The sequence below is a fragment of the Rhamphochromis longiceps genome, linkage group LG20 (genome assembly GCF_057381845.1).
Source record: "Rhamphochromis longiceps isolate RC_006_pf linkage group LG20, R_longiceps_female_GT1.1, whole genome shotgun sequence".
In the NCBI taxonomy this organism is placed as follows: Eukaryota; Metazoa; Chordata; class Actinopteri; order Cichliformes; family Cichlidae; genus Rhamphochromis; species Rhamphochromis longiceps.
In genome coordinates, this window is record NC_140576.1 from 27,571,503 (window position 1) to 27,588,476 (window position 16,974).

Here is a 16,974-nt window from a genome sequence, read left to right on the forward strand (position 1 = left end):
TAGAGAGTAAAGTTAGGGCTGCTCGATTATGGCAAAAATGGTAATCACGATTATTTTCACTGAAATTGAGATCTCGATTATTTGACGATATTTATTTAACCCTTTAAGACCTACTATAGAACCAAGTCCGCCAGAGCTTATATTATTTTTTTACATGTTGTAGTGCCATTTGTGGGAGCATTTCAAGTTGCTAAATAACTGTTATAGCCCATATTTTAATAATATGTATGCATTAAGTCCATAGTAACTACATTAATTGCAAAAAAGTGCAATAAATTACAAAAAAATTGAAAATCGTTTTTGGTTTTTTTTTTTTACATATATTTCTACTTGGAGAAATTTAAGAGGTTTATCCCTCAAAACTTTAAATACAAAAAAGTTGCAAAAAATAGTTTACAACAACAGGAAATTTATTTTGAGTGTCTTCATGGTTTTATCTTGGAGATACACCAATTTTTATATACTGCAGGAAAAACAAAAATAACAATCCTGATGCAAATTTGCAAAGAAAACAGCAGGTGCATCAAAATAAACTATTTCCAGCAGTGCAATTCGAGCTCTAAGCATCCCAGCAACTATTCAGAAAAGTCAAACATGACCAGTATAGGCTTTTAAGGCCTACAAGTAAAAAACTACATTTCCGCGAAAATGACGTCACTTCCGGTTTCGGCCAGGAAATGGCGGACATGCAACAGTTCGGGCTGACGACTTTTTCAATGTGGGAAGTATTACGAACAGCTGATCGGATCGGCAAAGCGTGTTTCTGGAATATTACGTTTTTGTTCCTGCAAGCACTTTTTATGCAATTTTTGCAAAGCTTTATGTGGAAGGAAACCGTGACCGAGGACAAGCTGATGGCATCAGATGTAAGTACAACTCCTCTGGTTTCATATGCAAAACAAATTATTGCGCTAGCTTACGTGGTTCAGGTTCTACAGGGATTTAAAAATAGTTACACAAAACGGAGCGTGCTGCTCTGACCGGATTTAAAGGGTTAACAATGACTTTAAAAAATAATATAAAATAGTGTGCAACACCACTGAAGTTTTTTTTTACCTCTCTTTTCAACCAACAGCAGTCACTCTCCTCTCCAAATAACTTCTGCTTAGCTTTCCGAGCTTCCCTCGGGTCCTCTTAATCAGCGGTCTCCAACCTTTTTTGCGCCACGGACCGGTTTATGCCCGACAATATTTTCACGGACCGGCCTTTAAGGTGTCGCGGATAAATGAGGGAGGGGCTAATAATCGGCTCAGTCATTTTTAATGATCGTTGAAAGCCCAGATCGTAATCGTGATTAAAATTCGATTAATTGAGCAGCCCTAAGTAAAGTTATAACACACAAAGAACTAAAGTGAAACCGAGTGTTAAAAACAATGCAAAGTGTCCACAGCAGCCCCTGTTGATACCTTTTTAGTCTTTGATTCTTTTTAAACTTCTTCCTTTCCTGGTGATTTCTGCTGTTGGTTTCTTCCCTGCTCTGGTTCATTTGTCAACCAATCAGCATCCACAGCATATACAGCATCATCTGTGTCCAGCAACGTGCAATTGGGATTTTGAAGGACTTTATGGAAGCACACTTATAATGTTTCAAAACCTCTCTGTATAACGTCCATCGCAAAATACATACGCAAATTTGCACTATTGCGATACTACAAAAAAAAAAAAAAAAAAAAAAGTTGTGGTTGTTGGGAAGCAACTTGTCACCAAACAATTGCAGTCTGCCTTGGAGTGACTGCAGTCACTGCCTGACACAGTGCAGTTTGTCAAAACTATGTATGTAGACGTGCTGCCAGCATGTTGCAAGCAACTGGAGTCAATCTGTGCTGAGGACATCAGCCCTGCAATTCATTTTTCCAACTCAATTAGTTGCCAGCAGGTCATATTCGAGGGTTGCCTGGTATTTTGCTGTTAAATAGCTGTTTTGCAGCAATTGCATCACTTTTTGTGGAGGAATTTCAGTTTCAAATCTGAGGCTCTGGCTGGACTCTGCATTTCCGATGAACATAGACTACAAACGAGTCGTAATTTTTCCAGATTTATCAAAGTTAATCACCATATTATCACAAACAGATTGCATTTAATTGCCAACTTGTTCCCATTCAGCCACAAACTGATAGAAGACTGACTGTCTTATTGCTGTTTTATCACCATCCATCACTTTGAAGACAGCAACTGACTGCAAATGGTCACAGGCCTGACCCCCTCCCCTTCAAAGCAACCATTTCAAAGGCAACAAGATCTCAAGTTGTCTCCAGCCACTGTTTTGCCTTGCACAACTTCAGCCTTAGTTAACAGTTTTAGCCCCATATACTGCTCTTTCCACCATGCCACACTTAAATTCAGTTTATCTCAAGACGTCGTCAGTTCTTTGCTGCCTGGTTAATGCATGTGCTCGTAACGACGGATATCTGGGTCGATCTGACAGCTAATTAACACAGTATTGACTGTGGCTCAGTGTCAGGAGAAAACTCACTGAGTGCACTACAATTAAAGGAATTTGCAGGTAAAACATACCACATGGGAGAAAGGGGGAGGGGATGCAGAGAGGCGCAAAACAGATAGAGAGGTGGTACAGATGTCCTGTAGGTTAATTGCACAGGACTCTGCCTGAGAATAAGGTGCCAACTCATCTGCAGAAAATTAGATGTGTGTGTTCGTGTGTAGACAGCTGCATGTTTAATGACAAACCATTATAAGGGAGTGCACAGTCCACATTTATCAATGTTTTCTCCCACATACGCAAGAACACGGGTCTGTACAGCTGACATACAACCACAAGGCATTGGGAAGTGTCTGCGGTGCTTATTTGCATCTTCCACATCAAGTAACTGCACTTAACAGCGTGCTAATGTCACACAAACACAACAGGCTTACCCAAGCAGAAATAAAAGCTGCATAAAGAAAGCAAACACAGGCTGTTCTTCACACGCTGCCCCACACAATAGATTTTAGATGAAGTCTGAGTGAAGGAAGGAAAAATGGGGCTCTGTGGGATAAGAAACGAATGGACTGAAGCCGAAACAAGAAGGTAAATAACAAAACAAGTAGGCGCTCAATGAGCAAACAGGTAAGCGAGCATCGCACTGGAGATGAAGTTAACTCATTTAAACTTGCTTGTGTTTCACTTCCACGTTCTCCTCTGTTGACTCTTCTTTTTGCGCTCTCTCTTAAGTTTAAAAAGACCAAATACTATAATAAGATAATCTTTATCCTTCACCCTGCAAACCAGATTAACAATTAAAGCTCTTGGCCGAGACAGCCTTTGAAGTATAACAGCGACCAGTTGCTTTTTTTTTTTCTCCCCTTCTTCTCCTCTGGTCTTGAGGTCGTTCTCTTCTCCTCTTCGCTTTTGGCTGCAACCAACAGCCCTAATAACTGCTCACTACTGCATTATAAATCTTTTAATCCCAGAATCTTTATAATCCTTTGAGGCAGAAGCTGTAAAACTTACAGTGCAGCTAAAACGCAGTGTCAATGCTGACATATCAGAGAGGTGCTTTGTGCCATTGTTATACTGGACGATGCACAGCTATTTAATGTTTTTGGAGAAATCCTCCACATGGCTCCCAGTGCATCTTACACAAAAACAGAAAAAAAAATGCATTCCCAGTAGTGCTGCTCAGCACGAGAGCTGGAATAAAGAGCATGGACTAAAGGACTTGCCAGAGAGAGCACTCTGACCTCTCCGATGTATCAGGGGGCAGCCTGGGTGCCCGTGATGTTTTAACGCTGGTGAGCTGAGAGATTCTCAACAGCCAAAGAACACACACAGACCCTGTAGACAAACAGACCCCAGAGTAGTGATCACAGCGGTCTGCTCATGCCAACCCTGCTGAAAATACCCATCTAATCAACTGCGGCTGCTTCATCCACCATATTACCCTGCCCCCTGGTGCTAAAGCAAACTGCGCCTTTAAAACAGAGAGTAGACCGACATCACAGAGCTGTCAAAGCGCAAGAGAAAAAGGAGCACAAGTGACACTGAGTGAGCAAGAAATGCATTGTCATCGTTTGTTGTTTAGGTTCTTGTGAATTTGAATGACGTGAAGGTCAAACAGTGCGAGATCTGTTCAGGAAAAAGACAGGAAGACGGGCTGAGCTGTGAGAATGTGATGTGGGAAAAACATGAAAACAGAGGAAATGAGCAATGGAACGAGAGAATGACACACACTGCCGATTCTCCCGTTATCATCTTCCACCCATTGCGGGTTTCTAGGGAATAGAGATGCAACAGAAGAAAGCATTGCCTGTGGCAGCAATAACCTACGCTAAATGATATGATATCTGCGTGTGTATGTGTGTACACGAAAGCACTTTCTCCGGCTGTTTTATGAGTAGCACAGCATCTCAGACAGCTTTCACTGTTCCCTTTAAGCTCGTAAGAGTTATGTCTACAGATGTAAACTCAATTTCACATCCTGCACCATTTTTCTTTTCCTTTTTTGGCCGTCTTCCTACCCACACTCTACCTACCACACTGGAAATGTTTTCTCAGACACAACTGTTTTATTTACCAGTAAAGCAAGTTCACAGGAGTGAAAGAAGAAAGACGGAAGACGGGACGATACAGAGAGACGACAAAAACAACTGTGGGTTTTCTGCTGACTGCATTGATCTTTTAATGACTCATTCTTATAACGGTACTATGATAACCAAACCCAGTAAACAGCGATGTGTACTATAATATCGATTTAGTGAAGGCAACAAAGAATAGAAGGACAGAGATGAAGGAAAATATCCCTCGCAGTGATAAATGAATAATACATTAACCCAGTTCGAAAAGGTTGCCTCCACTTCAAGCTCATCCTTCAAATCTTGAAGTTCCTTTTTTGGCTGAATGTTGCCTGCAGCAGCAGTAAGCAACAAAACAAGGCAGACTCCCCCTAACCCAAAGCTTTACTTCTGAAGCCCTTCCATCCAGCTTATGACAAATCTGAGCTGATAGATGACAGCGATGCCTCCATTATTGGCCGATGGATCCACATTTTTCAACTTAATGAAACATGCTCCTTGGAGCCCAAACTAAATATTTAATGGTCTCTCACTGCGACCTTGAAACCCTTCTAACAAAGACAAAGGGACACCCCACTTTCTTCCTTTTCTTTTCAACCATCCCTTCAGCTCTTTCTTTTTCCCCGTCTGGCCCCGTTTTCCAGCGAGAGAGGAAAAGGGGACTAACCAAAACAACAGTGGACATCTCAAAAGGATTCAATTTTCCTAAGCAGAGCCCTGCATTTACCCGGAGAGGAAGTGGGGATACAGGGAAAACGATGTCACTCGTGACGCTAAGATTTCAGTACCAATTTCCCTGCTCCTCTAGGGAACGAGTCCCGTGGAGTTGCAGTTGAATGCTTGGTTGAACAATTTCATGTAAATTGCAGGCAAAAGGGTGTTGCCATCTCATGTGGAGTAGAAATCCAACGAAGGCGAAGGATAAACCAATTCACTGTGCATAATGCAAGTAGTAATGAGGTTCAGCGAGAGTGCCGGGGCTGTAAAGTGAAGCCAGCCATTTTATTATCCTTCTCCGTGGGGGCCATGGGATGAATGGTAAAATCCAGTGCTTCTCATGGCTGGGTCCCTTTGCTTGTTTCCAATCTATCAAACTGCATTCACGACACTTCCCCAGTTGTAAATAATTCCAGCATTAGATAAAATCAACAGGACTCTGAAACACACTGGTACATCGTAGTTCAAGGCTGACAACATCACTGTGTGTTCACTCTCTCTTTCTGTCTGTCACCTACTGCCAACATTAACTACTCCACATGTATTAAAGTGACAATAACTGTGAAAAACAGGTGTGGGTGTGTCACGGTGGAGTCAGAGGGTAAGTGACTGTTAGTGTGAGTAAATCTGTGCCATTGTGCGTGTCTTGAACCCAAAACTTCCTGCAGAGCTGGTCACCAAGAGTGCCCCGGCACCCATCCAGGATTGGGGCAGTCGGTCATATATGTGTGTGTGTGTGTGTGTGTGTGTGTGTGTGTGTGTGTGTGTGTGTGTGTGTGTGTGTGTGTGTGTGTGTGTGTGTGTGTGTGTGTGTGTGTGTGTGTGTGAGAGAATGTCCATGCTGGCAGGATGGGAGTTTTTGGCGAATTGATACAGAGCTTATAAAGAGAACAATAACAGTCCTTCCAGTGTTTGAGTAACCTGTTAGCATCTGGCAAGTCTGAGCCTCAGCAGACAAAACAACTGAGCAATTTTTCATTTGGAGACCAGGGCAGAGGAAGCTGTCCCGGACAAAATAACTTAAGCTTAAAGTAAGACAAAAACATCACCTTCCTTTCTATTCTGTTCACATTTAACTCACAGATATCCAACTTACTGTGATACAATGAAGTCCTGGCCATCTAGACTCAGCGTATGAACGGTATTTTAATGTGCATAATGTCAGCGGGTATTGTTAACTTGTACTCACAGCAACAAGAATCTGTGCCCCACTGTGCATGACCTCAATGTACTGATAGTCCACGAAGCAGCCCATGACAGTGATGTAGGAGTGGCTCTCCGTGGTATGGACCCCAGGAGCCTGTGGCATCTCTCTCCGCACACAGCCGGGGCCATGTTCACTCCACCAGGAATGATGAGCTGAGATGTTAAATGTTAGCAGGTCACTGTCCTGGAAGGAGAAGGAAAAACATTAACTTCTTTGCTAGGACTGTATTCTTTAGTTATTAAGCACATTCATGTATTTTTTATAAGGAAACCAAGGCTGGCTTTCAAAGCAACCAAAGCACCGATGCTCAAAAGGCAGGGAGCTTAACTTTGGAAACTTACAGAAGCTGTTGGAAGACTTTTTATGATTGTAATCCTTTGCTGAAAGGGTTGGTTCATAAAATTACAGACAAGCATCTTTAGACTGCTAATGACTCTCCAAAGCCTTACTTATGTTAGCGCTGCATTGAGCTGGTTCTCAAAACACAATATAACAACATGTTCACCGTCTTTCCTTAGTGTGCTAGCATGTCAACGTTATGCCAGTGCAGCTTTGACTAATAGAAAATCACAACCAGGAAAATGTGGTTTAAAAAACCCTTCAGGCAAACATAGTGGTGACAATTATTACACTTCATCCAGCTGCAGAGCATCTGGTTCATTTGAAGGCAATCCACCAAATAACTCAACACTAACGTTTTAGTGCAAAAATTCTTAAATTTTGACCTCGCTGTAGCATTGAAGGGATTGCGAAGGTACACTCATCAACCACTTTATTAGGTACACCCTGCTAGTACCAGTTTAGACCAACTGATGCTTTCAGATCTGCTTTAAGTCTTTGTAGCATAGATTCAACAAGGTGCTGGAAACATTCCTCAAAGATTTTGGTTTATATTGATGCATTACACAGTTGCTGCAGATCTGATGCAAATCTCCCATCCCACCACACCCCAAAGCTATTGGATTGAGATCTTGTAACTGTGGAGGCCATTTGAGTACATTGGACCAGTGTGTGTGTTTTGAGTTTGTGACATGGCGTGTTATCCTGCTGGAAGTAGCCATAAGAAGATGGGTATATTGTTGTCTTAAATGGAATGGACATGGCCAGCAACAAGACTCAGATAGGCTGTTGCATTTACATGATGTTCAGTTAGTATTAAGGGGTCCAAGTGTGCCAAAAAATATCCCCCACACCATTACATCACCACTACTCTTAAACTTTGATACAATCCAGAATGGATTTCATTTTTTTTATGTCAAATTGTGAAAACAAGCAGTCTAGTCATTCTCCTCTAATCTCTGTCCTTAACTAAGAACAACCTCCCAAAGAACTACCATTCACTAGATAATTTCTCTTCCCAGTACATCAGCAGTTTCTGAAATACTCACACCAGCTCGTCTGGCACCAACAACCGTGTCACTGTGTGTCACATGTCACTTAAATCACCTTTCTTTCATACTTGGATTTGAACTTCAGGAGGTTGTCGTGACCATGTCTGCACACAGATGAACACATTCATCTAATACAATAAGTGACCGTACATCACATGTATGTCAGGTATTTAGTATGAGCACATTTTCATGGCATTATATACTGAGTGGACTGAACTTGTCATACCAAAAAACACATTCTACCACTTAGAAAAAGTGCGATCTCTCCATGTAAACAGTTATTGTTTGCATTATTTTTTCAAATGTCTGCTTCCATCACTATATTTGACGTAAATAAAATAGCATTTATAGTTTAAAAACATTAAAAATGTCATAATTTCAAATCATCTATGTGCCTTTCCAGAAGCTGCTTGTTTCTCAGGATAACTTGGAAACATCTCAGTCCCTTTTTATGGAACTACTTTCTGAAAAAGAAAAAAAAAACAGCATAAATGATAATATTAATGCCATCTTTCTGTTGACATCTTAAAAATGCACTCCTCTCTCTGGACCTCAATTGTCTTGGGTTGAACAGAGAAATCTTCAGAGGCTTATATCCTACATTTAATCGAGTAAAATCAAAAACAACTGCCGGACTAGACAAATAATATTTCAGAATTTGGCTGAACTAAATATTATTAATATGTGCATAAGTCTCAGCCAGGAGATCTGCTGTTTATGTGAGGTTTATAAATTCTTAAGCCATACTACAGCAATACTGCAGCTTTTGGAGAAAACTTTTTTATGCATAGAAGTCTGCACGGTGTTGCTCAATTTTTACACAACCATATGAGCTCATGGACACACACACAACCAAACACACACACAAATCAATACCCCGATACAGCAATCTAACCTTGCATCTGCCCCTCAGTGACAAGACATGCATTATTAACGTTGCCAAGTGCTGTCAGGAAACATCTGATTCCTATCAACCCCCACTGGCACATACATGGACACATCAACAACACATACATCATAATATAACCAGATTATAAGAGCAGGGGCAGAACTGGCTCAGGAACACCGATCTTCCGGCTCAGGATTCAGATGTTTAGGGGTTCCAGTCCCCAGAAGCTGTAGTCCACATGCCAAGACATCAAATCTAAATGTGCACCTAAGACAGGCATTTGCGTGCATAGAAGAAAGCACAAAAAAAAAAAGTGTGTGAATGTGGCTCGCAGTGTTAGAGCACGTTGAGTGGTCAATAACACCAGAAAAGTGCCACATAAACACCAATCCATCTGTGCAGTCAGTAGCAAAGTCTTCAAGGAGTCAGAAAAATATTAATCATGATGCTGATATTATCACTCTTTCTTCTTGTAGATTACCTATCATCCCCCTCAGTTTCTTATTTTATTTTGCCATCATTCTGTCATTTTCTCAACAGTCACAAAAACAAGGACAGCTGAAGGTCAATAGATAGGATTGTGAGGACTAATGACTTGACAGATGCCACTGATGGATCCTGCAAGCGAAGGGAACCATCCCTATCCCAGCTGTAGCCATGCTCACAACTGCATTACGTCAGCAGTCGATACTGAAGAGGCTTTGGGCAACTTACTGTCAGGAGTGTTATTGTTATGCTTCCAGCACCCCAAAGCAGAAATCAATCCCCCCATATCATAGATTTAAGATTAGTCTACTGATGTTACTCAAACTATTTTCTCTAACAAAAGTCAATAGAGATTTAGAGACAGCTCTGTTAGAGGAATACTAGGAACACGAGGCAGTCTATGAGGCTAAACGTCGAAATGATTAGGCTCTTATTTAATTTGTCGTTTGTGAAATAAAAAGATTAGAAACTATGCTTGAGTGATCGCATTGGGGAAATAAACCTGCTTAGATGCTTTAGATTCTTCTAGTTCTGATTAGTCTCGAATTTACTTAAATTTCACAACCGTGAGCACACACCGTGAGCCGCATATTGATTCATGAGCTGGAAAGAAAGTGCTCGCGGTGGTCTTCTATCATCTCTAAAACACAGTCAGCAGACACAGTGTGTGCTGGGGATGAGTGACAGAGAGAGGCAGAGGGTAAAGTTTCACGCTCCGTTCACACTAAGGTGGATCGGTATGAAAATTTGTCCGAGTTATTGTTTTAAGATAAGAAAATAGAGGAGAAAAAAAACACTAAAAATTGATTTAAAAAAACCAAAACTAATGGGAAGTCGAGGGAGCTCACACACAGTCACATAAAGGAGAACTTAATCCCATTTGACTAACATCTGTCCAATGCTGTAGGAGGAGCAGGGATTTTTGTGAATTGCAGAAGAACGGACAACAGACTGAACATCACAAAAGCTCAAAAACTGTAATTTGTGATCAGCTGCTTTCGTCAAAATAAATTAAGCGATCACAGAGGTAGGCATATTTATGATAAACACAAAAGTAGAGTTTTCAGATTTCTCTACTGTGCAGCACTTTTATTCTTACAGGAAGAATAAATAATTGTCCTTTGACTTTCAGACCAGATAAAACTAAGATTAGGAAAGTATTTACTGTAAGTATTAGGCAATATTAGTCACATGTCAATTTCAGACAGTGTCTGCAGGTTTGGACACTATCTGAGCTGCGTTAAATCTACAGGTTTGATTTAGGCGAGAAGCTGCCAGGAATGAGTCAGGACAAAATGTTTCCTTTATGAGTTAAATTGAACATTACACAGATTTTGTACTAGACATCTGGCTGGCTGAAGTCTTTTTAATGTGTGGTCCAACTAATTTGGACACTGCCATTTTTATGTACAACCCCTCTGAAAAAAATTCAGAAAAAAAGGGTAAAATGTCAATTTTCTGTGAACCAGTGTCTCGTGTGCAAAGCATGAGAGAGAATTAAGACTGTGAATGACCAGGGACTCTTTAAAACAGAGGTGCGTGCAGAGTAGCAGGGGTCTGTCTGTCAGTCTGTGCTGTACCATGGGGGAGGGGATAAGGGATCAATAGGAGGTGACAGAGCATGTGGCATATGACTCTGACAACCTGCCCCCTCACTTTGAGGGTCTGGCTAGCACACACCACTCACACAAACACATGCACACCCTCCAGTAAAGTTCTGTCAACATCACTCAGAGCAAGCCAGATAAAATTAGCTGACGCTGTTTTATGATAAAATGTGTTAGGGTCCTGTGTGTCAAGTTTGGCCATGCATGTGTGCATGGGATATGGTTGTGTGCGTGTGTGTGCTCCATTAGCCAGCCTTTCTCCTGGCCACCATATGCAGAGCTTGGAGCCCAGGCCGGCTCCATCTGTCGGGTTAATGCCCAGCCTCAGCCCCGAGCAGCTGTCCCCTACAAGCCTCATTATTCTAGCAGGAACCATGCAAAAAAATCACAACCGCCACACGCACACCCAGCGGACGCACAAAGACATTCGCAGTGAGAGACAGACACAATTGATGGAGCCAAGGACTATCACACAATGACAAAGCCGCCAGAGCCTGCCTGGGAAGGTGTTTCTGAAACTCATTTTGGCTGTCTGAGCAGGTGTCAGATGAACACTGCCGACAAGAATTCATTATTCTCAACGGTCAAGCCTGCAACTGGACAAGCTACCCATTAGTGAAGTGAAGTGGAGTGGAGAGGAGCTGCATTTTCTAGGCTTTATAAGTTTAGAATAAATAAAAAAAATATTTTTTATATATATGTATGTATGTATGTATGTATGTATGTATGTATGTATGTATGTATGTATGTATGTATGTATATCTATATATAGATATCTATATATATCTCTCAAAGGCACAATGAACAAAGTGAAAACACTTGGAGAAAGAGGGAAAGAGGAGGGGGGTAGAGTGAAGGTGACAACCCAAACACTTGCCTTTGTCTGGTTGAATACCAATTTGATCTGTGCTGAGGAACCACAGGGGATCCAGCCACAGAGAACTCAAAAGTATGCATGTGTGTGGGTTTCACACTGCTTTGGGAGGGATTGTTCCTGATTATTTACCTATTACATTTAAGCTTCCACTTGAAACACAGCAGGGTAACCCACAGGTCGACAGAAACGCACCAGCCAAATATAAGAAAACACACACATACATGCGCACACACATGCTGGGGGTGTTGCTGTTGTGGGTGAATATTGTACAGAATCCTCAAGGGAGTGATTTGTTCAGAGAGTGGATTCATAGATGGCTGTGTCACACATTCATTATACACTGCAAGTAATTGTGTTTACTCTGCCTTCACTGTTATTCTCACCAAGGCCTTCGGGCTTGTTCAGGCAGAAAAGACCTGGCGGCAATGCATCATATCTAATTAAAGCTGAAATATGTGTTCAGTGCCGATAAAGCTCAAGAAGCCTTAATTATGCTTTTATATTACATGGCAACAATTCTTATAGGTGCAGCCTGCATGGTGCAATAAAGCAACAGCACTGGCACAAGGTCAAAAGGAAGCTGAATCATTTTCAGGAAAACTATTACTTGAGGCTTTTTTTGTGGCTTCTTTTCCAGAGAACCATCTTTGCCTTCATCTGTCCTGGCTCTCAGGACAACTGCACCCTTTCTCTTTTGGAATTTGTAATCAAACCTCAAATTTGAAAACACTAAAAATTTAATTAGCTAGCCTTTCACAGAGATTTCACCCTCTGTCCTCGAGTGGAATAACAAAAATAAGATTTTAAACCTTATCTAAGTGTGGTTTTTGAAAACAAATGCCTTCCAACATGGTTAGAGAACACACCTACCAGAACCTGACAGTTACCCTTACAGGATTTAACCCACTCTCTGCTCATCATATCAACACAGATTGTACCAGACTGAACAACTCAAACTGAACACCTGCAGAACAAAAGCGTCAACAAAAAAGAAATGCAAAAAATTTTAATGGCCTTAAACAAAAGCAAAGGAAAGAAAGCAAGGATTCAAGACGTCCAGGTCTGCATCTGGTAACATAACTAAAGTGAGGCATATGTACACATTATAGCTCATTGTGCAGAAACTCTTGTATTTTCACTTAAACAAGCAGCTGTTTTTTATGTGCATTAAAGCTATATAAAAATTTAACAGTGCAAAAGCAAATTCCTTGCTGACAGTTTAACCAAAAGGCATTTCCAGTGGAAATTGGCCGACATACCCTCTGCATAACCATGTATAATATCCACAAAACTTAACGGAGGTTAAACACACACAATACGGTAATATTATGTTGAAGCACAGTACGTATTAATCCACCAGGCTCCTGACTACGGTAGCCGTAATGCTCCAACAATCCATCAAGAGTTGCAGCTTCGTAGCTTAGCAAAGTCGTATTAAAACTAGTTCTGTCAGCGTTAATCTCATTAAAATGACGTTAACGCCATAAGCGCGTTAACGCAGCAAATCTCCGTTAGCCAGTTAACGCGGATCGGCCCGTGCGTGGGGCTGGATGGTAGGGCTGTGCGATATGACCAAAATCTCATATCCCGATATAAGAATTCTATCGTCCGATAACGATATAAATCACAAAATTGTAACATTTTCTGTAAATTCTGTGAATCTCGGGCAGCTCGACTTGCGAGAAGTGTTTCCAGCTGCGCGTCATGTAGCTGGAGTCGAGTGTTTTAACAGATGCATGAAACTATACATTTCTAGACTTAAGTTGTAGCGGCCGCCGTTTTCTTTGTGAGTATTTATTACACGGCGTGCTGCGGGGAAAAGCCTGTTCTAACGTTTGAGTCGAAGGTTTATTTTTTAGCACCTGGCGGCTCTTTTTTACTTCTCATCCGTAAATAATCTGCTCTTTCATGTGATTTAGTTTATTTTGAAAAGTCTCAACAGGATCTTGAGCTTTATTGTGAAAGGTTTATGTGGAACATAAACAAGCGGACACGCAATGGTGTTACCGTTGTTGTTGCTAACGACAACACATAAAAACAGGCGCTTGTCCGTCTGTAGTGTGGTTATATTAAATATAAGAGAAAGAGAGAACTTTAAGAAATTAATATAGCCACTACAGTGGCCATCAAAACGATGAAAAAATATTGCCGTAAACAGTTTATTTTGCGACACCACGAAACAAACGATAGCGTAAAATGAAACGATAGACGTTTTTATATCGTCATCCGATATATATCGTTATATCGAACAGCCCTACTGGACGGTGCTAATGCGTTGACGCTGTGCAGCCCCAGGTTTTTCGGCCCGCTTGCATGTTCTACCAAAAACTGTGCTTTGGTGGGTATCTGACGGATGAAAACGAAACCAGTTCCACACTACTGAAGTTGGCACCATTTTTACAAACCAATTGTGGTTCATCTGTTTCATTCAACGATCCGCTTTTGCCCTTCACATTCTCTGTTGCCGCCATGCTTTTTTTCCGCCATGTGCATATGAAAACAAAGGCACTGCGCATGGGCGTTTTACCCATATTCTATGGGTCAGTTATATAAATATATCTGGCAAGTTAACTTGTGATTTTTATTTTTGGTTTATCATCAGTGCTACAATGGATTTCAAACAACACCATCACTCGCATTTTGAATGTATATTCCCGGCCCTTTCTCTCTCATAATTTCGTTGCTAGCTGGCTCACTGACCAGGTTTGGCTACTATGTTACGCTTTTATTTAGTACTCAGAAAGTATTAGGGGTACATCTTACAAGTCACATTTTTTAATAATTAATTAAAAAAAGTGGGAATGTTTCCATCCACCTGCATGTGCACATACATAACAAACATTTATCTCAGGCACAAACAGTAACGCTTCAATGGGACGAAGACACATGAAGGAAGATCCTGAGAAAACAGCTAGGCTGGAATTTTGACATTCTCACCTTGGACAGGCCTCCTACTTCCAGGTAAAAACAGATGATGAAGACGTTCCAGGCTACCCAGATCGCGGCCCATACCGTGTACTGGAGGGGAATAAAAAACTGTTTAGCTGCAGGGAAAATTGAAGACAATATGACAGTTTCAAAATAAATGACAGGCTGGATGAATAAGGTAGTAAACAAAGAAAAGGTTGTGGCCACTGGGCTTTCAAACCTACATAGCTCTATACACATGCAGACACTATACACACACAAATTTATATGGAAGACCTCTTTTTTTTCTTCATGATGCCAGTAAGTTCAGCAAGTCTATCTGAGCCCTAAGGGGGCTGCAGGTTTTTAAGAGCTGAGTGAAGCTCAAAACTAAACCACTTCTAAAATTGTACGCTTAGACAGCCAACTGTTGACAGCTATAGAGTGCTACTGAGCGGTATTCACTGACAGACTCATCACAGTGAAGATTGTCAAATCCTCTGACTCATGATGAACTGTGTGTTTAAAATGTCAGCGAAAGAGTAAAGGGCAAATCAGCGCCCCTGTAAAAATGTTCGTGTTAGATCTTGGAACCCCTTAGCTTGCACTCTTCCATTTTCCATCTGACAATAGACAATGGCTGAAACTTTTCCTCCTTCCTCCCCTCCCTTCAATTCCTGCTTCCTCTGTGTCTTCATTTTATCCTGCGTGGCTTCAATCTATCCTCCCCTGCCTCTCTTTATTTATTCTGTTCTCTGTATCTGTTGCACACTACTCCAGTCTTTTCCTGTCATTAACATCGCCATCTGTGCTTCCACTAATGCTGCTCAGAACAGGCTTTTAATGCCTTAGATGAACGTTACGTTGTCAAATAAAAACCGACGTGCGTAAAAGTGCATTTATAAAGCCTTGTAGTGGTGCTTTCTGGCAAAGTAATGAACAAGCTGCATATGCATTCCACTGCGCTTTAAAGAACGACCTTCTCTGTCCCCAAACTTGAAGCCGTGTATAAATCTGATGAGCTCCTTAGTGGCCCACCACCCCCTCAAGATCCCACCCCCTTTAATTAGGCCTAATTACCAAGGGATTAGAGTGATTTAAGGGTGTCGCACAATGCACAAAAGAGTGCAGCACAACTGAAAAGCAACAACATGTCCGAGGTATGGTACATGCACAGACAGAGAGCAGACGCAAAGTGATGCAAAACCCCCACAAAAAATAGGATTATGTGAGAGACTGTACAGAGTTTCAACTGAACTGCAAGACAAATGTGATTTATTTATGTGCACTCACCACTACAATGTAGCGTGGCCGGTACTGGATAGTGCCAAAGAGGCCGAGGATAACGATGATGATGTGGAAGAAGTTGGCGAGGATGGGGGCCCACTGGTAACCAAGGAAGTCAAAGACCTGTCTTTCTAAAGCCAACACCTAAAGGGTGAGAAGAAGAAGAAGAAGAAGAAGAAGAAAGTCAGGTTAACATGCAATGGAAGAAAACCGTCTTTCTCGAGGCTGCAGGGAACTGCAAGAAATGAAACCTGATTACTTAAATCTGGAAAACACCAACGGGCAATAATTAATAATAATAAAGAATCAAGATAAACACTACAAGCCTGTGCTGCTCTTGGTTTATTGAAGACAACATGTGTCTCCCTCAAAGGAGACACTGAGCCACTTGACATGAACAGCTTGAGAGTTTAGCCTCAAACGATGGAAGCACCCAGGGTGGGGTGGTGGTGGTGGGGGGGCAGAAGTTTTATAAAATAAACAATGACAGATTTATTGATTCAGCCCCTGCTGAGCCATGGACTAGATCACTATTTCCAACCTTTCTGCCAATGCCTGCCAGGAAAGAGAATGCTCTGGGATCTTTATGGGAGGTGTGGGCCTTCCTTAATAATACCACTGCAGTGAGCTTACGGTATGTGCTTACAAACAACAACGAATATTCACATGCACAAGAAAAGTAAAACCATCTACAATTTTTAAAAAAAGAAGAGAAATTCCACAGTTTTCCCAGTACAGTAATCATTCTTAGTCCTGCATCAATAATGTTTTAAGGCTAGTTACGTTTAAATAAAGATTTGTTCTAGTATGATGTCTTTGGTTTTTGCTTTATTTCTTCTTTTTTGTTTGAAGAGGACATCAGTCTCTTTCACCTTTCTTTGTAGCTCCAATCTTTCTGTGCAGTATTTTGTGACATGAAAAAAAAAAAAAAAACCACAAAACAAAGCAAGCTGAACTTTCAAGAGTAGCAGGCCCTATTTGCATCAACGCAATTAGCATGCCATTTGCTGGAAAATACAGGGAGAGGGTGCAAACCGCTTAATTAAAATTCCATTGCCAATCCAATTCCACTCCATTCCCAATGTGTGTGTGTG

General features: G+C 41.3%; 1 protein-coding gene across 3 annotated transcripts in view; it reads right to left on the reverse strand.

The window, feature by feature from the left end:
- Positions 1–16,974, reverse strand: part of nkain4 (sodium/potassium transporting ATPase interacting 4) — a 55,841-nt gene that overhangs the window by 18,322 nt on the left and 20,545 nt on the right. For 2 of the 3 annotated variants that reach the window (XM_085394943.1, XM_085394942.1), the window contains exons 2-4: positions 15,887–16,024; positions 14,624–14,704; positions 6,419–6,619 (exon numbers count right to left, since the gene is read on the reverse strand). In XM_085394943.1, coding sequence (XP_085251069.1) covers positions 6,419–6,619; positions 14,624–14,704; positions 15,887–16,024 — 420 coding nt within the window. The remainder of the gene's footprint in view (positions 1–6,418; positions 6,620–14,623; positions 14,705–15,886; positions 16,025–16,974) is intronic. The other variant, XM_085394944.1, reaches the window with a different exon arrangement.